At 40.6% G+C, this 27,012-nt stretch overlaps 1 protein-coding gene across 6 annotated transcripts in view; it reads right to left on the bottom strand.

Annotated features, from left to right (window-relative positions):
- Positions 1–122: 122 nt before the first annotated feature.
- Positions 123–27,012, bottom strand: part of cacna1c (calcium channel, voltage-dependent, L type, alpha 1C subunit) — a 214,674-nt gene continuing 187,784 nt past the window's right edge. For all 6 annotated transcript variants that reach the window (XM_067581243.1, XM_067581246.1, XM_067581247.1 and 3 more), the window contains 19 exons: positions 24,040–24,177; positions 22,565–22,630; positions 22,085–22,176; positions 20,024–20,186; positions 19,279–19,406; positions 19,093–19,189; positions 18,642–18,744; positions 17,924–18,025; positions 17,533–17,660; positions 17,128–17,262; positions 15,963–16,327; positions 15,714–15,740; positions 13,404–13,532; positions 13,168–13,289; positions 12,908–13,005; positions 12,610–12,706; positions 12,222–12,330; positions 11,975–12,137; positions 123–11,818 (listed from right to left, as the gene is read on the bottom strand). In XM_067581243.1, coding sequence (XP_067437344.1) covers positions 11,327–11,818; positions 11,975–12,137; positions 12,222–12,330; positions 12,610–12,706; positions 12,908–13,005; positions 13,168–13,289; positions 13,404–13,532; positions 15,714–15,740; positions 15,963–16,327; positions 17,128–17,262; positions 17,533–17,660; positions 17,924–18,025; positions 18,642–18,744; positions 19,093–19,189; positions 19,279–19,406; positions 20,024–20,186; positions 22,085–22,176; positions 22,565–22,630; positions 24,040–24,177 — 2,754 coding nt within the window. In that variant the 3' untranslated portion in view covers positions 123–11,326. The remainder of the gene's footprint in view (positions 11,819–11,974; positions 12,138–12,221; positions 12,331–12,609; positions 12,707–12,907; positions 13,006–13,167; positions 13,290–13,403; positions 13,533–15,713; positions 15,741–15,962; positions 16,328–17,127; positions 17,263–17,532; positions 17,661–17,923; positions 18,026–18,641; positions 18,745–19,092; positions 19,190–19,278; positions 19,407–20,023; positions 20,187–22,084; positions 22,177–22,564; positions 22,631–24,039; positions 24,178–27,012) is intronic.

The raw sequence follows: 27,012 nt of genomic DNA, 5'->3' as shown, positions 1-27,012 counted from the left end.
TGCTTGATAGCTGTGTGTCACGATCGGTCTACTCAGATGAAGTACCTGGAAAAACAAATACCTGAAACACTTGTGCTGGAGCCACAGACATCCGAATGTAAGAGGGAAGTGAAAAACACAGCTGTATGAAATGCAATTTATTTGCAATTTTTTAATAACATCATTCCTCAGATAAAAATGCAATGTTACAGGAATATACATCAGATATTAATTTAAAACTTGCTTTCAAGGGACCATACAGTCTAAATATACTTTTTCCTTTTTTATTTACTGGTAGCGTGCGTTATAAGCAAGACAGACTCTGTCACCAATGACAGACTGACAAGTTACAGATACAAACTGTACATTACTTATTTACAAATCAACTTTTTGTTTGGTTTTTCATTTCACTTTTTTTTGAAAATAGGAGTAGAAAAAGTGATTGAATTAATATTCTGATTTATTTCATTTGTATTCTTTCGCTTTCTAAAATCTAAAATGAAATGAATGAACAAATGAAAAAAACAAAACAAACAAAATCAAGAACTCTCCTTTAGAAAAAGATAGAGAAGAAGAAGAAGAAGAAGAAGAAGAAGAAGAAGAAGAAGAAAAAGGGTGTGTCAACTGTGAGACCATGCAGTCGTCACCGAGGAGACGTGGTAACTGAGGCGACCAAATGATGTTGGGCCCGTGTCACTTAGCAACCTCAGAACCAATGAAAACCCTCGCACAGTGGAGGGGGGAGTGGCTTATGTTAAAGAACTCAAGTTATCAGTGGCCACCTGCCTCCGAAGCTACCGCAAGCACAATAACACACTCTAGTTCATTTTTTTTTTGTTGACCATAAATAGTGCTGTTATTAAATACTACATTTAACAGTAGCGTCACTACCAATATTACAACAAATAGGTTGTTGGTCTCTGTCTGAACACCTCTCTCTCTCTCTCTCTCTCTCTCTCTCTCTCTCTCAAATAAAACAAAACCCAAACTTGAGGATTAACAGATTTCTCTTCAAGGGAAAAGAACAAAAACAAACAGCTCAATCCTGTCAAAGGCCCTTTAACACTTAGCATGAGTAGTGAACTAAGACTACAAACAAGATCATAAGACACTACTGACCAGTGGAGAACAGAGCCATGTAGCCCTGGCAAAACACTACTGTATATGGAGTTGTGGATCCCCTGCCATTTAATCATCAGGCTGGCTAAAGGCTGGGATTAAACCCCGCCTGGATTTAAAAAAAAAAAAGAAAAAAAAGATTAATGTTGCTTTCAATGTTGACTTTCAGTTTACGCCTGCATGCTGTTAAAGAGGTGCAAGAAATAGCTCACGGAAGAAAACACTTGACTGCCAAATAATGCGTTAAAGCTGCATTTTGCACACACACAGGCATACAAGACCTATTTGTTTCTGACTCTTTGCGGTCAAATGTGATCCGATCATGGCTTTCCTAGCAAGATGAAACTGCTCGGGAATAAAGTTTTGTCAAGATGGCGTGTGTCAGCAAAGAGTTAAGTTCAGATCTTTCATGTCTGTGGTAGTCAAAACTGAGATAACATCTAGGAAAATGTCCAAACATAAACCAGTAGGGTAAATATAACTTTCAAATACTAAACATGGATTTTTTTTTCCAATATGTCAGAATGCCAGTATGAACATCACTGCGTCCTACATTCGAGGGATGACAGTGTGGAAATAATTATCATTAATGGTGCAATGTGAAGTAGCTCTTATTAGTCAAACTAGAGAGCAGATGCAGGGACGCAGAGACATTCATGGTTCTTCTGAGGACGAGCTGATTTAACACCAGAACCCCGCTGACAGAGAAAGTCTGCATCGAAAAAGTTGCTGCCACTCCTCTAGAGCTGCTATATCCTGAAGAAAAAGAACCACTAGCTGATACAGAAAACTCTTCTCAGTCAACAGGCTGCGGGTGCAATCAGGAAAAGCTCTGCTCCTCTCCGTAAAAGTGAAACACGAAGAGCAATCTCGGTGTGGTATTTCATATGTGCAAATAGGGATCTTCTTTATGATTATGATAACACTGATACTAGAAGGAACGAGCGGCAAACACGTGAGGCTTTTGAGGTCCTAACAAAACTAACAGTCATCCTAAATGTTGACGTAGAGAGGTGCTGCTACACAATGACTTTTATATATACTATCAGATATTTCTATATCTAGTGGGCAAGCAAATCTCAGCTATATCTGGTTCATTTTCAGGTTCACCAGCTACAGAAAAAAAAGTCACATTTTTGTTCCTCGCCGACAACTCTTGAGTGAACAAATCCAATTTTTCCTTAAACTGAGCGGTGAAGACTTTACATGCGTCTATGAGAAGTTTCATGCATGAACTTGCTATATGAAAAAAATTGTTATTAATGAGCTCGTGTAGTACAATATGCAAAGGGTTGGTTTATATATTTTTACCAAATTAATTTAGTGAACTGAAACACTTTGCCTACAAAATCCTTACAATTACTTTAATTTGCTTTCATTTTGTAGGCTGGAAATGTAAATTCTGTACTGTGTATCAAATCCAACAGTTAATTTTCACTCGTCTGCGTCATCTGCCAGTGTGATACCTAGTTTCTTGATCATAATTACTCCAGCAAATGCCTAATTTCCTAAAAGTGTCTCTAATCTGTCACAGTAATTAATTAAATGTACCACTTTTAACCTTAATCTTGTAATTGTAATTCCAACACATGTATTCTGTTGCTCCCTAAAATCCTCTTTATTATTCACTGGCAACCAAACAGACAAGTCTTCACTCAAAGGAAACTTATCAATAGTGATTTCTAAACCTGATGGAAACATCCAGCTGATGGTAAAACTGAGTAGTATAGAAAATGTGTAGAATTTAATACAATCCATATTATGGCACCTGCACATCTGGAGAATTCTTTTTAATCCTCCTCCAGACTGCAGCATCCAGCTCCAAGCTGCCATTTAATATCTTATAATTTAGATATAGTTTTTTCTAGATATATCTAAAATAGAACAAACTTGCAATATAAACTTGTATTTGATGATATATTCCCTCTTTCACTTTCTGTTCCATTTACCAAAGCCTTCATCACCGTCGGCGTCAAATTAACGTCTGTACAACAGAAAAAAAAAACAACAAAGAGATGATGCTCTCTTATTTCTCAAGAAAAGGGAATTCATATTTTAATTAGGTTTCATTAGATTAATTAGAATCCTACAACAACAGGCTATGCTGATTTCACCTTGAGAAAAAAGGAAAATAAAATCTATATTCAAAATAGTCATCTTAAAATATTTTTTTTTTCTTGTCAGGATCAAACAATGATCAACAAACACTTCGGTTTACAAGAAAATATAACGTACATCTGTTGCAACAAATGGCAGATCCATGAGAGGAGCGATCAAGACAGGAACAACAACCAGACTCCTGCTCGCCAGCCTCTTTCTCTCTGAAAATGATAAACTATTAACTTTTAAACTTTATGTGTAAAATACTTTTTCTTTTTTTGTGTTAAAGTGTGTTAGATGACATCTGTATAGCAGCTCTTCCACACAAACATAAAATCTGTATGTCATCACTTTTAAGATGCCATCATGCAAAATATGAATTCAACATTTTTTTTAGATAAAGTTTTCTCTTCCACATTAAATCCCACATATATTGTCATTCCATTTAATACTGTTGAAATAAGTCGCCAAAGATAATAAGATGTGAATGAATTTCTCTGCACAGATTTAGTTCAAGTCCTCCAAATCCTTTCTTGGAAGAAAATAAATACAAGCTACATGATTTTCATGGCTAAAAGCATAGAGAGGTCTAGTCCTTCATAGGTGGAATTTTTTTGGTTAGATGTCTTTAGTCCCTAAAATAGAATAATGTCTGTGTGTGTCAAAGTGCACAGTGGATGTGCATGTATCGCTGATGTAGGACTAGTTCAAGAGAGACGAGTCTCTCGATGCTACAGTAAGAAAATGTCCAGACTCTGACCTGTGCAGACAGGTTGCTGGTAGGTTAACGTCTTTCAGCCCACTTCACAAAACATAAAACAAACACATTAGATTTTGCTTAAAACTGAACAGCGGCTATCAAGGTTCAACATTAACTCCACCAACCGCTGAACCAGTAGAGAAAAATATTCATGGAATGGATAGAGCAGATTTTTTAAAAACATGGTTTGGATATCGTCAACCATCTCTAGCTGAGCCAAAGGAGACTGCATGGCACTCTGGGAAATGTCCTTTTGATAGCTGAACAAAGAGCCTCCTGATGTTAGAGTCGTAACTCTGGTAAAAGGCTAAATAATCTGTGGTTTTAAGCTGTGGTGAAAAAAGAAATCAAAAAAGTAGACTTTCTGTCATTTGTGTTCTGCAGCTAACAGTTCTTATCCATAGTCTGGGAATCATCCAGCCCTGTTGTGAGAATGTCCTAAAAGCCCATTCTTGTATACCATCAGCTAAAATAAACAATGTTTCCTCCTCAATAAATGTAATTACAATATTCCCTGCTGTTTCCTTTTGGTCAAAAATACAGTCAATAAAGTGGGACTTTGATCAATAAATTCATACTGACGCTACAGTCAGTAGGCTTATATAACACATCTTTATGACCAAGATTTCACTAACTATATTGCCAAATACTGTAAGTGTCCTGCCTTTTCCTTACTCTAACATTCTGGTGATTAAATATTATATATTCATAGATATCTTGCTATATATGGTATATAAAAATATACAATCATTGGCTAGTGGTGAGACAAAAGATATTATCATTCACATAGGACCAATACTTTATACCCCTAGAGAGAGAAACCCATGCACATAAACATTACTTGGATATATAATTCACCATGTGAGAACTTATACCACCCTGAAATCCAAACATGATGAAATAAAACCATCTACACTCCATCAAACTCAGCCCAGACATCCACTACTGCTTCCCATTGTCATCAATCGCCAACTAGATTGTCAACCGTCTATCAGAAATCATTTATTCTTTCTAGCTTTCATTCGAGGAAATTACTTGAATTTGAATTACACCCTTTGTAGCAAAGCGGGGTGGTTTTAGTTTAGCTGGCTGTAAGTGTAGAGGCAGCGGGCGCAGCTGCAGCTTATCAGCCTGATAAAATGCCAACCAGCTATCTAAAGAGAGGCGGAGACCGCAGGAACATAAACACACACAATAGACCTCTCTTGTTGTGGACAATGTGACTTGTCAAACACAGGCGTAACTAATAATGGCTGCATTCGATTTCAGTGTTCCAGATCGTGACAGGCATTTTAAAAATACTGAGTTAATGAGTCCAAACGGCAGCCTTTAGAAATGTATGACTTTCTTTGTATCTTTCCTTCACATTATTTATATTAATTCAACTTTTAAATGTTTTCTTTATCTCCCCAAGCAACGAGTGCTATTTCAAAACCCTCTCCCTTCACAATGCCAGATTATAATTCAGGTGGAGAAATTTCTTTTTATGTGTTTTTTGGAACAAAATAGTCAAATGTAGAAATGTTGACTCAGAAAATACCAGTATTGAGAAACTCACCTTGTGTAATTTTATGTGTAGCTGTAGAATGTAAACTCCAGAGACAATACCTGAACAGTAGCTACGTCCGTGGCACTGGTACAGTACATGCTGAATACTGGCTGAAGCAATCATTAATGTTATTCATTCTACCTGTGCGTTTCTTGCTGACAAGTCAAAATGTCTTTTGTGAGAAAGGTCTATTCCTGGCAGGAAGAACAAGAACAAACACTTAGTTAAACAGTGGACTTCATATTGTCCACTTCATGTTTCTAGTTGACTTTGTGCTCGAATGCAAGTAAGCAATTAAGTTTCTATGTGCTCCTGCCTGTGTGTGTTCGTCTGTTTGGATTTCAATCCATCTGTATTCCATGAAAATCTACTCATTTGAGTAATTTGGTCCTTTTCATGAGAATTTTAAATCTGGTCTGTCTTCCACATGTCAGATGAGGGAAATGTAGAAGTTGAAGTGAGACAAGAGACTGTGGCAACACAAACAGTATCAGTCAAAAGTTTCTCATTCAAGAGAAGGTGTGTCCAAACTTTTGACTGGTACTGTAGTTAAAGAATTAGTGACACCTCTTTTAATTGTGGAGTAAAAAATACTGAAGTTTGTTAAACCTCTCGTGTTTTGACAACTATATAAACTCAAGTAATGAACTAAGAGCCCATAAGATATGCAAAATCACCTTTCAAAAAGCCCACCACTGCTGCCCACAGTCAAATGATACCTTTATCTAGAGAAGAAATACTGACTTCAATCATACATTATGTACACTAAATAGAAATAGCTACTCTGTCATAATGTGATATGATACTTAACCTGATCACGACTAAACGACTGCAAAACCTGGCAACGTGTGAACCTCATGCAATACTGATGGTACACCCACGTATCTCAATCCATTTTAAAAAAATGAACCGCAAATAAACGAGAGAAAGGGATACAGCCGAAAAAGTATTGAGTCAGGGAGGTAAAGTTAGTTGTTTTTGCTGCTGAATCCTTAAAAATAAATGATCAGCTTTTCATTCTGGGTCTCCGACAGCTGGATGTTAAAACTGCAAGCAAAAACACTGATTTCAGGTCGCTGTCTCAACTTTTTGGAGTGAAGATGCAGACCGAACACCCCGGCACGAGAAAGATAAATAAATACATCTTTACTATACTGCACTGCAATGTACCTGATTTCAAGTATGTTAGGTTTCTCTGGCATGGAAACCACTGAGTTTACTTTAAAATGTAACAAACAGAAAAGAAAGAAAAAAAAAACATCTCCATGATATTGAATTTTTTTTTTCTCACTTTCACAAGTATATTTACTTGGGGAACCTTGTATACAGTCATAGTTATTGCATTGTTTTTGCATATCTTGTGGGATGCAGGATTACACCCACTCCGCACACCCCACCCTATACTGCAACACAACACCTCATAGTTCATGCTAACCTGTACATAAAAACTGAAACGCTGCTCCACTCCACACGGGGGCACCACAGGCCTCTGAATCTCTCTCCACTTGCTTCTTTGTAAAAACCAGAGAGCCTCGGTAACAGACACAACTAAGCCTGGTTTGGCACTTATAAACATGCAGGGTTATGTTGTGAGTATGTATGTAAGTAGATTAATGAAAGTGAAGTGATTGTGTGTTGGATAATTAAAGCAATTACTGTCGTTCATTGTCAAATGAGTTGGCATCCAGGCGATGTAGCAGCCTGGATACACAAACCACTACAATTCAATTAACAATTCATCACTGAGGAATAAATTGGCAAATAAATACTTGTAGTGGGGAGAAGAATATTCTTGTCTTTTAGATTCAGGTGTAATGCAACTATACTAGGGCTAATTCAACCCAAAGCACAGAGTATAATTGTCCTAACTTAAGGTTAAAACACACACATTAACATTATTGACCATCCTGAAATCTGACTTCCAATATTTAGACAAAAAAAGAGAGCAGCTTATACTGAAACTGATGTGAGCCACTAGCTGCAAAGTAGCTTGTTAGCTTATGGTATCAAATTACTTCAATAAAGAACAGTGCCTATTTTAATGAGGTGTATTTAGAGTAAGTGAAAGAAAGAATAAGATGCTAATGATATTTTCTTCTAGAGCAAGAGGATCCTGGATAAGAAAGACTAAATGTCAGGGAGGGGTATCCCACTGATACCACAGACTTCTTTAGGGTTTGCAGTTTGGCCGTAACCACAAAACAACAATAGCACTGCCACTAAAGACACATTCAACATTCACATTTAGTTTGCATAATAATGTCAGAAGTCTGTTACTGGCACAGGATGCAGTGTATGGCAGTGTGTTCATGCATACCCTTCCCTGCCAAAAACTCACTCTGCTGAACATGTAGGAATGAGAGCGCTGCAGTGAGTACTTAAAGGTAAATACTTAAAAAAAACAACAACAACAAAAACAAACGAAATGCCGTAACTTGGCATATGGAAATGTCTCTGGGTGGGAAATCAATGCCATTTTAATTGAGATTTCAGAGGACAATAGCAATGTTTCTTGATACCTCTGAGAGTTTAAAAGTACTGTTTTTAATGTTTTAAGTTGGACATTAATTTATGACCTACTTAAAGAATTTCTGTCTGCATGTGGGCACTAGTCTAACATACAGACTTTTAATACTATCCTAGTATTTAGTTACTTGGCATTGGGATTTGATGTTTTTTTTCCAAATTTGTAGTGGCTAGTACAACGTTAAATAACATTTATTTGAGCAAACTGAATTAGTTTCAGTATTTCATTAAATCCTATAAAATCTTTTTTATAAATTGGTACCGATGATGTGATATTGACGTCAGGAATGGTTTTCTGAAGAAGATATCAATGTGAAACAGGGACATGTGCCTTGTGTGATGTACTGACGCCTGAGTACCGTACCTGGCTATGGCCTTAACTGTGACCATACCTAATCTGAAGTGAGCCCAAACTATACTAGAGAAAGAAACAAACTATTATAGAGAAAGATCAATCAAATGTTGTCAGCACGCTACCTAGAAGCCATTAGACAAAAAACAAAACAAAAGGGAATCCTCCAGAATGCAACTTCCTTCTGAGCTGACAGTTTTCTGATCTATATCCAAAAATTCATTTATCCATTAACCAATTTTCATATCTTCTAAATCATCAGTAAATTATATAAATTTTCCATTAATTTTTTTTTTTCCAGCAATGATGCTTCAGACAGGAAATGAGTTTATCTCTAACAATGAAATCATAATGTTTTGTGATGTGAGCAGACCTCAGACAAAAGAGATGTGTCTTGCAGCATCTGTACACCAGCCCTAATAGTTCATTTGCAGATTTAACTATGATTAAATGATAACGGTGTGTTACAGCTGGACGATCAGGACGTCACACTCCTCCCCCAGTTCATTCATGACACGTCACTGGGGGCGGTACAAATTTGGTGCTTCCACCGTTCAGAGCAACCATCCGCCGTGAAGAAAAGCAGCAATTGCCAAAAAGGTTGGTTACCTTCTGGCCAAGCTGCGATGCTGAAACTCATCACCACTATGAACTTAACCTTTGACCTCGCAGGAGACGTTACGCCTATCTACCTCTTAACAGAAAAAAAAAAAAAAATAGTTGAGTGATGACTAATTTTCGAAGCTAGAGTGGCTTTTGACTCTGCAGCTTGGCTAAAAAGTAAAAACTGTGCTAAAGAAATCACAAAAGCTTTGGAAGCATGCCTGTCCATGGTAACCCTGTGTTAAGGAGGCCCATTATCACACACACCCTCAGTCGCACTCACTTGCACACACACAGACACACAACACACACACACACACACACACACCACACTTGTAATGCTACCTTAATTTACTGTCTAGGCTTAAAATCAGCTTTTTAGAATACATAAGTAACCACTCGAGCACAGGCGCGCGTACACACACACACACACACACACACACACACACACACACACACACACACATACAAATGCACATTCTCACACATTTTTTTCTCTTCTGGGAAAAATAAATAAATAAATAGATACAATCTGTAAAAGGTGCATACTGATAGAGAGAAAGACCCCCCTTTTAGATACACACGCTATCTCTCACACTCATACGCACACACATCATCCTGTACTAAAACGCAGACACACACACACACACACGCACGCACAAATATAGTTATACACTCGCACGCAAACACTACGCCCTGCTTCGATACTTAAAACCTCTTAAAATTCTCCTAAAATAAACCGAGCAAAAATACATTTATAAGACCAGCACCCCGATTGTGCAAACAAATCAAGGATAAATTAAACCAATAACATCATGAATATAAAACAAAATAGTCATGGCTAGCCAGTTTTGCACAATATTGAACTGTTAAATACATAGTGGGCGTGGTCTGTAGAGAGAGTGTGTGGCAGCAATCCTATAGGATTCCACGCTGAGAGGAAGAGGAGGGTCTTGGAGAAGGAAGTGAGGCTGACTGACGGACAGATCCTCTGTAGATCCATGCCCAGAGTCTGTTTTCTTTTCAATCTGCCACTCCCCTTCTCTCCTCCACCCTCCGTCTCTTTTGCCCTGTTCGACACACACGCCTCTCAGAGGGCCGTAAAAGCAAAAACCCAGCAATGGAAGGAGAGGGATGGTGGAATAACCAAAGAGGAGGGAGGAAGGAGAGAGGGAGGAGCGAGGAACGGCGAGGTATGAGGCAGAAAAGGGGGCTCGCTGTCTCTGCTTAGCCACCAAATGCTCCTCCCATTTCCTGTTGGGGGCAGGGCGTGGGTGTGGCCAAACGAGGAAAAGCAGCGGAGGAGGCGAAGCCAGGTCAAGATGAGTTTGTCTCTCGCTGGCGTCTTATTGACCAGCGATTAAAAGAGCTGGCTGGCTTCCTGTTGGCCAAAGAGTGTCTTTACCCATGGCCCCCTACAGCAGCCCTGTTGTGGCTGTTGGTCCATCCCTCAAATCCTTCCCCCCTTGGCTGGGGGTGGTGTGTCACCTTAATCCCACCCCCAGGCTGGCAGGGCTGTGCTCCAAGGTTCCTTAGTTTTGGAAGAGGAGGAGAAATGAGATTTCAAACAGGGTTTTCCTTGCCCCTGTTTACTCAATACAGCGCTTCATCATCAATGAACCAAGAAGGAGGAGTTGACCTTTGACCTCAAGTGGGTGCGGTCAGATTTGAATCCTTAACTGACCCCCCCCACACAAGCTGGTCTGCTGTCCCTTACCTGGCTTCATGGCGGCCAGACAAACAACAATAACACAACACCAAAGTAGGCATAGGAAATGAAAACAATTAACACACTATGTCGAAAGCAGGAAATCCATATTAGGACGTCCTGCTTCTGTTGTTTCCTTTCTACCTTTACTTCATCTCTCCTTTCCTCCGTCTTGTTTTGCTCGTCTCTACTTTTCTGCTCTTCACACTTTGAGGACATGATAAAACTGTGAGGCACTTTAGAGACACACTCAGACACGTGTGGAGAACACGCGCACACACAAATGTGCGTACAAATAGATAAAATCATAGACCACACACACACACACACACTCAACAAGCACACACTCAGATAGTATAGAGTATAGTGTGGTATACTTTACTACAAACATTCAAACATACAAACTCATATAAACCAACAAATTCTTAATCAGGTGTTTAAGGTTGCGTCACTGGCCGCCATTGTCCAGAGCAGTTACGCATGGCAGAGAGGCAGACAGTGTGTGTGTGTGTGTGTGAGGGGCGGGGACAAACAGAGCCAGCCGTGGCGCTGTTACCCAGCACTGACAAGCGTCAGTCTCTGATGATGTCAGAGGGGCCAGTCGGCCGATCGAACCCGTTGAGCCGGCTCCTACAAACTCGTCACGCACTCCAAATCCTCGTCCTCCAACAGCCCGCTGTTCCTCTGCTGCGCTCCTCCAATCACAACTGAGCTTCTATGGTGCCCCTCCTCCCTCCCTCCCGCCTCTTCCTCCTCCTCGTCTTGTCCTCTCCCTCCTGCTAGCAGCTCCTGCCGCTCCTCCACCGAGGACGGCCCGTGGATGGAGCCTCTGCTTCCTCCAGCCTCTCCCCCGTCCTCACTGGGAGTCAAGCTGACCGCTCGTTCCCTGTGCGTTGCTGCTGCTGCTGTGTGGAAGGGGAGGAGGTTGCCATTGGGGCTGTGCTGGGAGGTGGAGGAGGTGCTGGATGTGGCGTTTGTGGTGGTGTTGCCATTGAGAATGTTGTTGGCGGCGTGCTCCATCTCCTCGATGGTCATATCGCAGGCGTCGGCCAACTCGGCTTTGGTGGCCTCGATGAAGGATGGGTCCTGGGCGAACTGGCCCAAACCCTCTGATATTAGCACCTTGAGGAGGAAAAGAGAAAGAGAAAAGAAGGGAGAGGAAGGGAGGGAGATCGTGGGAGATGGGTGATGGAGTGGGGCAGGTAGAAGGAGAGTAAGTAAGATGGAAGGGAAACAGGCTAAGTAAAAAGTAGAACACATATACACACACATACTCACCGCCTCCACCAGACTGCCTGCGCTGCCGTGAGACAGTGAGCTTGGGTCTTTTCCCAGTAGTGAGGGCACTGTGAGCGACACCGGTCGTGGTGGTCTTTGATTGGACATGCCCTGGGTGGTGTTAGGACTGGGTCCCCGGCTGTTCCCATTACTGTCGCTGTACCTAGGGGCAACAAATTTCTCTCTTAAAAACTCGGACACTTGTGCTGTAAGTTGTGCCGATTCTTATCAGGATACTTGGTCTTACCATGGCCCACAGTTGACAGAGGGCAAGCTGGTATTGAGCTTTTCATGGGAGTTGGAGCCCTCTAGCCTCAGAGAGGGCACTCGCTGGTAGGAGGCATCACTGCCATGGGCTAGAAAACAAAAAACAGGAGCGGCATTATTTAGGAGAACAAACATGTCTCAAAATGTGCAATGATAAAGCTGCAACATGACAAGAATATTGTTCTTCATAATGATGCATGATTTTGGAGTCAGTTATCTGTTTTTTCCTTATAAATACTTCAAAATCGAATCATTATCTGCAGTGATTTTGTCATTGCGAGAAAATGCAATACAACATTTTTGCCAGCGCTCATGACGAACTGCTTTTTGGCTTTTTATGTATGCACAGCTGTGATGATACAGTGTACCTGTGGGACTGGCTGGAGGCGTGGAGCACAGCCGGCTGAAGAGGGTGGGTGAGTGACTCCTTCTTAGCAGAGGACTCAACCCTGCCACTGCCAGAGCCTGGAGGAGGACAGAGAGCAGAGGGAGAGTGTTAGAGAGGAGCAGGGAGGGAAGGCTATGTCTGTCAAACACAATATACTGAATAAATGTAGGTGAAAGTTCGACTTCACATACTGTATTTGCAACTTTGGCTGATTTGTTTTTAAGCATCTACAGTAAATGCAAATACGTTTTTGTGTTTATTATGTGGGTGTCTTCTACCTGATGATGTACAAGGTGTAACGGTACAGCTGTCTTCTGGGAGACGTCTGGCCTTGACTGTCTCCTCAGACACTCCAGATGGAAGGACGATCTCCGCCCTGAAACACACACACACACCACAAATATGCAAACATACAGCATTTCAAATGTGTAAATTACAATAAAAGTAGGCACCATAATTACAAGAGTAAATAAGTTGTACAAATACTTATGAACAATTTTTAGGAAAGATTTTTATCTGTACATGTGTGTCTACTCACCCAGAGAAGTGGGGCAGAGGAAGACTCTCCTGGGAGACTGCCATCCTCCTCTTCTGTCCTCTACCTCCTCTCCTTCCTCCATGGGAGTCAACTGCTTACATGTTTCATCATGATACACCAGCCTAATGTGAACACACAGACACACAAAGGGGGAGTTAATGATAGACACACAACATAAAATGTACTCAATTTATACATACAAGTGGTGTGTGTGTGTGTATGTGTTTCAGTAGTACATGTCAGAGGAGAGTGAGTGGTCGTCCTCGTGATACTCCCTGTCGTCACCGTAGCTCTCATCGTACGTCTCCTCCGTTGATCCCTCCCCTCTCCGGATGATTGGCAGACGGCTGTCACTCGAGTCCGAGCTACAAGCGGACGAACAAGCGAAACCGCCGAACAAGCGAACAGACAAACACAGAAAATGAACATGAACACAGACCGCAGACAGGTAGACAATAAGGCAGACAGATGTAAACACACAGAAAAAAAGAAGCAGCTGATTAGCAAAAAACTCAAAGTGGAACTTAGGTGGGAGAGACTGAGAAACCCACTGAGGTTTCATTACCGTGTTTTGCAAAAGGAACAAGGAGGAAGGAGAAGAAGAAAAAAGCTGAAGGAGAAGATGGAGGAGGAGCAGGTGGGGATTATTTTGTTAAAGCAAAATGGTGAATAGCATTTGAGGCAGAACCTGGAGTATGACAAACTGATAGTTGGACTGAGGTGCGGACATCTTTAAAAAACAAAGACAAGGATAGATAAGATGATGGGTTGCCTGGCATATATAATGAGGCTAATGTTGTTAGCTAATGTTGGTGGAAAGGTAGTATATTGATTTAGGCTTAGCTAGGAAATAAAGTAGGTACTTTTTATGCTGTTATCATAATTTCAAATGAAGGCCAATAAAATCTTACAATGAGATGCTGTCTGTCTCTTCTATTCACCTGTTTGAAAGTGGATGTGATGCTTACATTAAACTGGATACAGTCTTGAAAAGAAAATCAATCTTAAACTATCCATTTTTCTTGAGAAAAGCCTGATATAAACTCTGTATGTTTATCTGTATAAGGTTGTATTCTCTTTGTATTCCAAAGATGTCTTGTCACCCCGTCACATCTGTTTCATACTCCAGACTTAAGCTTTGAGGAGACATTCTGACATTTAAATTTTAATATTTTCTTCTTCACCAGACTGTTTGCCTAAAAGCTACCCAGAACAATCTGTTAATAGTTGTATTTCTAATTAAAACCAAGACTCATAACAAACTGCTTAGCTTAGCAGTACCAATTATTTTCTATGATGAATGCTCACAAATAGAACTAAATACTCTGTATGTGCGCCAGCACATAAACGTCCCCTGAGAACTGGCTGGTGAAGAAAAACAAAATACAGTTTCTAAATGTCAATATGCCCCTTTAATCCACAGCTATTTTAAGGGCCCCACAGCAAACTCTGGGTTAGAACAGTATTTCATTAAACCTGAGACTGTTCTGAGTTTGATCAAGCTCACTCCACTTGGCAGCTGGGTGGAAGTTTCCCTGTTACGAAATCACGCAAATCCACAGAGTGCATCGGAAAGCTTATACTTTTTCCTGCTTGTAATGAAGCACTAGATTCAAAAACAAAGATCACTAACTGTAACTAAGCTGCCTTTTACTATAGCTTGTAATCTTAATTTCATACATACCAGCAAAACCTTCTTAAATTAAAACAATTTGTAAACAAAACTACAGGTGTTGCATGTGGAAAGGCCAATGGATAGTTAAAATTGAAATGGTTCATCTCCTGGTGCATGTATGAGCTCAGTAAATTTCATGGTAATGGATATATTAGATGTAAGATATTTCAAGATATCCTGTCATGAACCAAAGTGTTGGTCACTGACAAATTTTGACCCAATTGTGGTGCAAAATGAAAGGTCAGAGGATCACCAAAGTCCTTAGAAATTATCCTCTGGGGGCCATGGATATCTATAGCAAATTTCATGTCAATCTAACTAGTAGTTGTACAGATATCTTTATCTAGACCAAGTAGTCAACAAACCAACTGACAGACAGACAGAACAACCCCAAACCATTGCCTATATCGGGCAAAAAAGAGAAACCATCACAAAACAACATTAGTTAGTTATTTTTAACTACACTTTCTACAATTATGTGAGATGTACTGAGATATAAGACTTGCAATAGCAGATAAGTATGAGCTTTCAGATGTTTCCACATGATACAGTTTCTACAGAGGTTACGGACAAAGAGCTGACATTGTGTCTAACCCAGACCTGCCTTGAAATACAGTAAAACAGCAGCAATAAAAGCCTTTGATAGGAAAGATTTGGTCCAACTGTACCAAACAGTCTATCTATGGCTTTGGTAGCAAATTTATAACAGCAGCATGTAGTCTGGCTTTTGCTATAGCAACTAAAGCATTATGTGCATAGCAACAAGTGTCACTATAGCACTTTGATAGCTATGCAATTTTATATAGCATGATGAAACCTTTTTAACACAACACACACACACATTTTGTCTCTATGTCGCCTGGCAACATACCGCATGAGGGTGTCATAAAAACACGTCCTGCTTGCCACCAGAAACAAAAGACAGCAACAGAGAGGAGGAAGGAAAAAGGTGAAAGGACATAGAGAAATAAATAATTTCTGTGCTGAAAGATAGATATAAATAAAAGACAGGAAATTAAAGAGACTAAGAGAAAAGCATTGATCATTCTTGCCCTAATTCAAAAGAATAGCCCTTCAATAAAAGAAAATCAACTTTCCATTTCTGGTCTACTGCACTCACCTCTTTGGAGGGAAGCACCACGCAGATCTAGGCAGCAGGATGGGGGTGAGTGGCTGTCCCGTGTGTCCGTCCACGGTGCTTATGGAAGGGCTCGGGAATCGACTGATGCCCTGGGTCGCTACCCCGGCCATGCCAGTGTTGTTGGCGTTGTTGATGTTGGCGTTGGAGCCAGATGAAGAGTAAGAGGAAGGTGTGAAAGTGGTTGAGTCCATGAGTTTCTCATGGGATGGGCTCTCGCCTTCACAGGGAGAACCCTTCTGGCTGATGTGCAAGGGACGCTGAGTAGTGAAGGACTGTGGGAAGGACCCGCGGCCGTCACTCTGGTTGTAGTAGTTGACGTGGTTGCCGAACAACCCACCCGCCCGCTGTGGGGTCAGAGAAAAGAAATAGGAGGGGAGAGAAAGATGGAGTGTGAAGAAAAGGGAAAAAGTGGATGAAAAAGGAAAGGTGATGAAGGTGAGATATCGAAAGGGAAATTAAGGGGTTGGAGAGGAAGTGTGAGAGAAATGAGGCAAGTAACAGTAAGGGGAAAGAGAAGATGAAAAGTAGAAAGTGGAGGAGTGAAGACAGGAGAGAGGAAGGTACAATGTTTAAATCAAAATACAAAAACAGTCAGAATTGCTACCACTGTCACATACATTCCTATCAGCAACAAAACTTTTCTCAGCTAGGATGGAAACGCAAAGCCAACACCTTGTGTCCCAAAGGAAATTTATTTGCAATGTATCCCCCAATTCTCAGAGAGAAAAACTAAAGCAAACAAAATGGAGTCCGTGAATGTAGCAATGACAGCATTAATGGGAGGCTGGTAAATAGCATAACTTACCCTGCCAATGAAGGAGCACTAGAAGCTGTGTGTGTTTGGTTTCTGTCAGTTTTTTTTTTCTTTAGAGTTTTGGTTTTGTTCTACAATTCCTGGCCACTGGTTGCGCATTCAAAACCCAGACGACCAACTGGAAATGATTTGGTTCAGTGTTTCAGTTCAGTGATTGGTTGCCAAGCTGTGTGGTGGGAAATGAGGCTTTTAAAAATGTCTTTTTGAACCTTTGAGCACATGCAAGAGTGTATGTGTTAATGCATGGGGCAATAATACGGCTTGAAGCTGGATGCTGATCATCTCTCTCTCTCTGGAGAGTGAGTGAGGGTGTGTGTATCCGACCTTTACCCTGAAGATATCGTCCTCGGATGCAGCTGACACAGGTTCCTTTATGCCTTTATCCAGCTCCTCCTCCACGGTCAGGTCTCCAGAGATGGCCCTCCGAATCTCTGGACCAATGTCATGCAACGTCCGCAGGCCCGCCTACACACAGACAAAACGATCTGAAGTGTTGCACTTTAACATGGAAAAGCATGGTGACAGTCATGCTGATTTTCCTGCCAAAAAGACATCTGCACTCACATTAACCACTCATTTATTACGAGAATTTGTATTTCTGCACATGTAATCTACTGAATATACACTATACAGTATTTACATCACACTAAGAGATCTATCAAAATCACAATTTCTGTTCTGACAAATCTGTACAGATTTATGAGCCAGAATAAATAAAATTCTTTGTTTGTGTACCTGCAGAGAGAGAGCAGTTTTGGGAGGCACCTTGGCCACCAGCCCTTGTTCTTTCCTCTTCTTAAACTTGCGGAAATATTCCTGAATAAGGAAGGTAGCGTAGAACTTTCCGACTGTAACTTCATCATCTAGAAGAAAAAAAAAACAAAAACATATTTTAGACAGGTAGATGCTATTTTGAAAAAACTCAACTACAAGTGATGCTGCTGAGGTTTTGGTTATATTAACAGAAACAAAATGAATCACAGAGGAATCAATGCAAAGGTCAATAAATTATAATGGAAGCCTCTTCCATTGTCCACTTTAATTATAGGATTTACAAGTGCATATTGTTTGTTGATTAACACCAGCTAAACATGTACAAAACAGATGTGTTGCAGAGTATACATACCGCCAGCAGGGGGCACTACTTGATCCAGGAGTTTCATGCTGGTTCTCTTCCAGATCTTCTTCACTATGGCCCTCAGTTCCTCATTGGCCTGCTCCAGGTTACCTGCACACACACACACACAAATGATACAGTATACATACTGTAAGTTCAAAGTGATATCTTACAGTTACAGCACAACCTGGCCAGTTTGAAAGCCTCAGCACAAGTATTGTTTGTCTACTGTATCAGTATATCGGGAGTGCATTTGATGCTGGAGTCTATGGTGTTCCCAGAGTGCTGTTGGATTATGAAACAACAGCAAAGCACAGTCAGTCAGCACAAATTTGTATGCCGTAGCCGTTCCAGCATATCACCATGGTGTGTAAATATTTGGTTAACATCAGTTTAAAAAATCTGGTATCTGTAAGACTTTTCACACAGCGGAGATACTGTAGATCAGCAAAAGTGCGGAAGGCACAGTAAGATGCCTCGGCATTAATGTTTAAAACAGTTTCCCAAGATCTTTGGGTGGAAATTGTGATCCATACCAGGGAATAGTCAAAAGGGGATGACTCCCTGGGACTGAAACAGGATCAGGAATAAAAGTAACCGCATCCGGACAATAATGGCAACAGAAATCACTTGGGATGGTACAAGAAGAAATAAACTGGGACTGGGCAAGATGATGAGAAAATTTCACTCCTGTGTGTGTGTGTATGATAATTTGTGTGTCTGTTACCTTCTGTCTTGATCCTGAGTGCGGTTCTGACCAGGGCAAACAGTGTGGCGTTGAACATCACTGTTCCATCACTGTTCAGAGGCATGTTCATCGACACCAGACGCTACAGGAGGTAGAACACACACACACACACACAGTGACACAAAATCATGCAAAAATTAAAATTAATACTAATTAAAACTACTTTGCTTCTAGAGATTTCAGTGTCTAAATAGCTAAAGTATTTTCTCTCTATGTACGATCTGTTGCCAATGTTATGAGATGGCTACTGTCATCACGTGACATTACACATCATAAACAGACCAGTTTTAATTCTGCCCAAAGATAGTAGGAGGATAAATTTTGAGTACTTGAATAAAAAGCCTGTTCAAATATTTAGTATATTTTCTACAGCTCTTCAGCCTTCAGACCATGTTTGGTAATGTGTGTGTGTGTGTGTGTGTTTGTTTACCTTGCAGGCCACCCTGTGTGGACAGAGCTTTCCAAAGCCGAGGGGAGGCTGAATTCTCCGGAGCAGAGTCACCACATCCAAGTGCTTTATCCTCCCCCTGAACACAGCACAGAGGTCTCATTAGTGACTCTGCAGATTAAAGACGAATTATGACATATGCACGTTTACACTTCTCTGTTAACTTACTTAGCTTCTGGGTCATATTCAGCCCAGATCCTCTTGAATTCGTCGAGGTGATGCGGCCCCAGGATCGACCAATCACGCGTCAGGTAGTCAAAGTTGTCCATGATGACGGCCACAAAGAGATTGATGATCTGGGGAAAATCAGGAATCAGTAAGAAACTAAACTATCAAAATTTAATTAATTATTAATTGCTTTTTTCAAATTATAACTTGCAACATCATGCCGTGGATTACTGAAACATATACTGAATTCAAAACTTAATGTAAAATGCAACTTTAAAAGATGTCTTTAAAGGAATAGTTCAACATATTGAGAATATGCTTATTGCTGAAAATTATTGATACATTAATAAATACAGAGCTAAAGCCAGGTATCTTAGCTTAGTACAAAGACAGCAAACAGGAGGTAACAGCCAGCTTGGCTCAGTCCAAAAGTGACAAAGTGCACCCACCTGCAAATCTACAGCTCACTAATTAACACATTATATCTTGTTTGGAGACGACAAGGCTCCAGGAACGCGCTGTGCTCAGCCAAGAAATAGTTTGACACATAATTCCCTCTGAAATGTTGTTATGACAATGCTCCCAAAATGTTGAACTACTCCTTTAAACTAACATTCAGTGCAACCACTGTTTACCTTGATGTATAAAACAATTCGCATCAAGATCCGTGAACGATAAGATTTCGCTGACATGTTTAAAATGGGAACAATAAAAACCGAATTCTTTTTTCTGTGTCTGTACTCACCAGAAAGGCACAGAGCATGTAGAAGCTGACAAAGTAAATGATGGCAAACTGGCTGCCGCAGTCATCGGTGGCAGAGCTGCTCTCATTGGTCGATCCTTTCTCACAAGTTTTATTGGGCGAGCACGCCAGCATGATCTCCTGCCACGCCTCACCTGTTGCACATCTGGTAGACAGACACATGCACGCACACGCATCCACAGATATGCACGCACGTCGACACAGATGCGCATGCAAAGATACGCGCATGTACAGATACACCAAACAAAAGTACAGAGAAACACATACATGCATAGATTGCCGCATGAGTGCATCAGCGCACCAGCATGGAGTCACATGTGCATTTACACATTAACACACACACATACAGACACATGGATGTGTGCATGTATGCAGACAGGCATACAAGTGACACACACATGCATGCACATAGATATAAAGACAGAAGGAGGGGAGACACATACACACAAACACACACACATATGCACAAGCGTTAGGAGTGTCAACATCATAAAGAACAATTCAATTTTTTTCACATTGTGATCATATCCTGATACACTAAATTTACAGAACAACAAATAAAGAAGTGTGATTCCATATTTGATTTTGTTGACCTGTAGATCAAGTCCAAACTATAATTGTCTTCCATTCTGAATACTTCAGTGCTACTATTAAGCTTTCAAACTCTGCAGGTTCTATTTTAACAGGTGATTATTTTCTGTTGGGTTTTATTATACTACTACTATTTGTTTTTCTAATATTATTTATTATATGTTGACTGTTTGTTGGGTTTAAATTACATAGAAGTATGAAGTATCCAAGTACAAGTCTCTCTGAATGGAAGCAAGATGTTATAATATATTCCATGAAGGGGTCAGTCCACAGAATATGAACGGATAGAAAAAGGTACTTTTTATTATTGCAAAACTCCTGCAAAAACAATAAGCTGTCTGACTCTTCATTATGTGTGATCTATCCTCCCAGCTTCTGTGTTTTTTGTCCCCAGCATGGAATCTTACCATCATCACAACCACACAGGACAGAGAGGTTTCTGAAAGTGGATCCACACAGTTTAAATGCATTATCAGTAGTCTTGTCTGACAACGGTGCAGAAGGTGTCCTCCTCAGTGGACCAGAATGCTTTTGTTTATATTAAATCAATGTCAAATTCACAACAGTTACCACCTAACTACGAGCATACAGGTGTTCAGATAGAGTTTGGATGCTGTTAAGGCTGCTAAATATATTATTGTGATCACTGCTAAATATTTGTAGTTAGAACTTTCAAACTTTTAAATTCTCAGCATGGCATCAGTAACGTGGTCTCATAGTACAAACTGACAAACATTTTGCCACGTACACTCTTGTGCAGAGTCATGTCACAGTCTGCTGAATTTGCGACTTGACATTTACAGATATCCTGGCTCTCAATTAACCTGATGTCATAAAATGTCAATGATAACCTCTTAAAGGAGCAGTGTGTAGGATTTTATTGGCATCTAGCGGTGAGGTTGCAGATTGCAACCAACTGAATAACCCTCCCCTTACAAGTGTGTAGGAGAACCTACAGTGGCTGTGAAACTCTTGAAAAACACGAAAGGTCCTCTCTAGAGCCAGTGTTTGGTTTGTCCGCTCTGGGCTAGTATGGAAACATGGCGGTGCAACATGGCGGGCTCTGTGGAAAAGGACCCGCTCCCTATGTAGATATAAAGGGCTCATTTTAAGCTAATGAAAACACAATGATTCTTATTTCTAGGTGATTTTACAGTAATTAAAACATACAAAATTTTATTCCATTTCTGCCAAGTGTGTTCCACTAGATTCCACTAAATCTTACACACTGGTCCTTTAATGTAGAATATAAAAGTCTTTTCAGGGTACATGGAAGAGAGAAAATACAGATAAAAAAAGGAATAGGAAAAGTTGATGATGTGAAATTACAGAATTAATGATGGAGAGATAAGAAGGGACAAGAAGAGGATAGTGATAACGCAAAGAGAGCAATAAGATAGATATTACGAGAAGTGTTAAATAGATGATGAGGAGGGTGTAAAGGTTCCTCACCTGAAGAGCAGCAGCACTGCCTGAGGGAACGTCTGGAAATTGTTGTTCCTGTTGATCTGCGTACTGTCCAGCAGCGCTATCTTACCAAACATCTGCACAGGAGGGAAGGAAGTAGTCACAGTACACAGCATTGACAAGAGGAAGTGGTTGCTCTCTGGATCTATCAGAATGACAGGCTGGTTGTCCCCAGCCAGTCAAATCAAAGTATCTCCCGCTCATCCTCAGTGATACAAACTATACACAACAGCTTGTAGGAGACATGTTAGGACAGACGGAGGGAGGAAGAAGAGCGACAAAGACAGGCAACAGCTAGAGGAGGGAGAAAAGCGTAGGAGATAAAGGCGACGTGACCGAACAGGTATTCTGGCTGACAAGACTCCAGGAGGACAGACACAGGACGGACGCCAGCTAGAGGAGAGAAGGAGAGAGAAGAAAACATAACAGAGGGAGGGAAAACAAGGGGACAGGATGACAGCTTACCTGCATGCCGATGACAGCGTATATGAAGAATAGCATCACTATAAGCAGAGCTACGTAGGGCAGAGCCTGAAGAGGAGAGAGACATATCAGTAACAAGTCGTCTGCAATATCATCCTGCACCAAGACTGCAGTCCATTCACTCTCATTCAATCCACCAGTATGCAATTAACCTACAACTGATTTAGGGAAACTATTGGTTTCACATGTATGGAGTTTTTAGTTTTTAAATTGGCAGATACAATATGATGAAGTTAATGGTATTTTATGAGAGTGAACTGAGCTGCAACCTTGTCAACATCAAAAAACAATCCACGATAAATCATCTGACACAGGAGTGAAAAACCTCATATAAAAAATACAAACTGCTCTCTAAGTTTAGCCAGTAGACCAGTCCCAATCTATTGTGCATATGCCAAGACCCAAACATGGCCACAGCACGTACAACTTGTATATTTACACATCTGGGAAACTGTGTAGAACTGAGCTCCTGGCTAACATTACCCTTGTGCATGGAAGAGCAGGGCCAAATCATGACAAATAATTGAAAAAGTAAAAGTTTACGACCAAGATAATGTGCAGACATGATACGTCCCTGCTTAAAAAGTCTGAGTCCGATTTTTGCTGCATCGCCAAATTTCAATGACCGCACTGTAACATGAAGTGGCCTGTCTCCGCTGACACAAGAGAGAGAACAGATTATTTCAATTTCCTCATAACTCTCTATCAAATGATTTTATTTTTTGGTGGAGTGCTTTGTTAAACTTATCTAATGCTTAACCCACCTACAGGGAATGGTGAGCTCTCAGGGGTTAGTAGTAGGGTGTTGGAGAGTAAAAGGGGTAGTAGAGGAAGAGGAAATGGATAAGGAAGAAGAGAGAAGGGGAGGAAAGATTCGAAAACAAAAGATTGCTAGTTGAGGTTTTTGAGTTCCTGCCTGTTTCCTAACTTCATGTCCCTACATCCCTCCCTGCCTCTGAAGAGAGACTCCTAAACCTTCTCTCCATTACTTCACACCTTCCCTCTTTCTTTTCCCCATTCCCTGTCAAGTTCTAGACTCAACAGGCAGATATCTCTTCCTTCTGAATTTCTGCATCAATAGGAGGTGGAGACAAGGAGGGAGGAGGCAAGGAAAGGAAAGGTGGCTTGTGAGTCTCCACCAGGCTGGATTTACACAAGAACAAATATATTTTTTATCCCCATGTGACTCAGATCTGAAGTTACCACATGATTTATACAGTATTTATAAAAAGGAAACAAATCTATCATGGGTTAATTAATCAGATAATTATTTTCCTAGTGAAATCAATTTAAGTATGACATTTTAACATATAGTTTAAATACAATTATGGTCTCCAAAAATCTCCAATCTGAGTCGCATTAGGGTTACAGCTCCACTTTCCCTCTGCTACTTGCATTTCGGTCCTGTGTAAACCCAACCCCCTGATCTAGCATGTTGTGTCCGGTTCTCCCCTCACTTGGAAGGATTTGATGAAGGTCCACAGCAGGGTCCGAATCCCTTCCCCGCGAGACAGCAGCTTCACCAGCCTCATCACGCGGAACAGCCGGAAGAAGGTGATGGAGATCCTGGCGTTCTCTTCAGAGTTCTGCAGTCCCTTTTGGTGGGGTTTGGTGTTTTTTTTTTTTTTAAAAACACAGGACGCATGGGAACACATGCAGATAGTTTGGGGAGGTAAACACACACACACACACACACATACACACACACACACACACACACACACAAACACACGCACACAAGTATAGATGATCATACAAACATACACATGTGCATATGCACACAGAGACACACAGAAATGCAGACATACAAGTAATAACACACATACATCGCATTCACATGCATATTAGCACCCACACATACATGTGGATGTAAATAAGCATTACACACAGGCGCGCACACACACAAACACACACACACACACACACACACACACACACACACACACACACACACACACACACACACACACACACACACAGAGTTAATAAATGGATATCTGCGTCCTACAAAATCCCATCAAAATCAACTGACAAAAGAGATCTGGGAGAGAATCGGGCAATCATGCTTATTTTTGTGGCTTCTTGAAAAAAAATCACTTGGCAACAAAGAGATCGACAAACTACTCACATCTTCCTGAACACACCTGCTTCAGCCACTGTTTCTCTTTATATCTTTATACTGGATACGTCCAGCTGTGCTCTCAGGCAAGTCAAAGTTACTTTACAATTGTGACTGTTGTTATTCCTACACTGACTAGTTTTTACTGATTCAAATTTCTAGATTGTATTGGTTCTAAAATCATAGCACTGTGCTGTTCTCCTACCACGGCTCCACACTGTCATAGTCATGGTGAAGAACACACTCTTTACATCCTAGACAGGTAAATCCAGCCTTGCAATGACATTTGACAAGCATTAAAATACTTCAGGAGCCTCGTGAAGTACATCATCTAACTGAGCTGAAGGATTTGGTTGTTCTGTGCTGGTATGGACTAAAATTCTAATAGCTGAAACTGGGCCAGGGAGATTTCCATCAGAGGTAAGCTCTTTTATAAATCACTGATAACAATTCACAACAGATACAGTACTGAAATCCTAGCCTGCAGGCAGATTCCTGTTTCAATAAATCATGCAGGCAAGCTAATTGTTTGTCTCTAATGGAGCAACTGGCCACTGGGAGGAACAATCCAAAGATGACATTCAAGAGGATAAAGATATTACTGTCTAATGCAGCTAACTCCAGGTATAAAAACATATTTTCACGGGAGGCAAATCTCAACTTAACCCTCTGTTTACTTTGAGCTCCCAACACTGTCCTTATCCCAGCAGTCTTTTTTTTATTTGCAGAGCTTCTTGCATTGGGCATACAGTGTTTTGCCTCACAAGCTATTTAAACCATCTCATATTTGGAAATGTTGCAGTTTACTCAGAATATGCCTTGGCAAAGTTCTAAAGTACAAGGTTGAGAGGCACTGTAGCTTTCAAACTGCCTATTGTCCCAGTAGTCATCCACAGGAAATAACTCAATGATGAAATATTCAGCCATCTCGCTGAGTGCTATTCTAATACAGATTTATTTATTTATGCCGCTGCTGCTCCTTCTTCAGGACAAAAAGGCAGAAAACAAAGGCAACATCAGAATTTGTTGAGAAGAGAGTGAAGTACGATGCAGTTTCTACTATACAGCGACTAAGGTTCCTGTATACTATTTACATTTAAACCATATATAGTGGTTCATGTGTACCATGTGGGTACCATATGTACCAAATCATCAGCAATTAGAACAGCACTAACAATAATGCAGAAATTACACAGCTTAATAAAGAAACATCGATATCTAACTATACACTACCACACAAATGCATCAGTATGCATAGAATACACACAACCTCATACAAACACAACATTTCTATTGTAATGATGTGACAGTAACAGTGACATACTACATCTTTCTTCACTGTAGTAGCACCATTAAATGTAACCTCCAAAAAACACAAAATCAACCCCATTAATCTCCAAATCTGTTTGTTGCCATGTGTTTTTCCAAGAAGCCATCAGTTCTTTATGCTAATCCCACACAGTGTGCTCCTAAAAAAGAATGTGTCATTCTCCACACATCTTACAGCAGTTTGGGATAACAGATGTCATATATTACTTTTCAACAGAATACATGTTAAAGTCATGTTAAGACAAAAATAACTAAAAAAAAATAAAAATGAAAATAAACATCAAAGTTTTGGAAATATGTTTCATACCTATAGGGTGAATGGGGTTTTGGGTACTTTTTTTTAAAAGGTAGATGTCACATTTTCCTGGTGACACTGTAGTGTTGACAAGTAACGCAAGATATGAGTTGTCCCAAACTCCACTGACAGATATGCTGAAAATGACACTTCCTTCTAAAGAATGTAAATCAAAATTCTGTGCTGCATGTAATACCACGACTGGACCACAGTGGGCACCATTGCGAGAGTGGGGCAGTGAGCGAGAGAGTTACAGTGACAATAAGTGTACAGAGAGAGAGAGAGAGAGAGAGAGAGACTGAAGATGAAGTATAGTTTGAATTAATCAGTGAAATCCAAACAAATACACTGATTCATTGATAAATAGATAGATACAAAGATAGATAGACAGATAGATACATAGACAGATGGTAGGCCAGTGGAGAAGAGTGGATGAAAGAGAGAAAGCGTGATTGTGTGGTGACCATGATGGCTTGCACCGATGACGAAGCACTGAAGATACCACATCCATAAGGGGGAGCAAGTTGCAAGCCACAGGGAAAGTGGGGGGGGGGGGCAGCGGGCACCATGGCAACAACAATAGCCACTCAAGGAAAGTCACACGACTCCAGTTACACTAAGCCTGTACAATACAGTGTCCTTCACCATACACACACACATAAATAAACGTGTAAAAGTACAAACAAC

The sequence above is a fragment of the Thunnus thynnus genome, chromosome 23, assembly GCF_963924715.1.
Source record: "Thunnus thynnus chromosome 23, fThuThy2.1, whole genome shotgun sequence".
NCBI lineage: Eukaryota > Metazoa > Chordata > Actinopteri > Scombriformes > Scombridae > Thunnus > Thunnus thynnus.
This window is presented reverse-complemented; position numbering and strand designations above follow the sequence as displayed.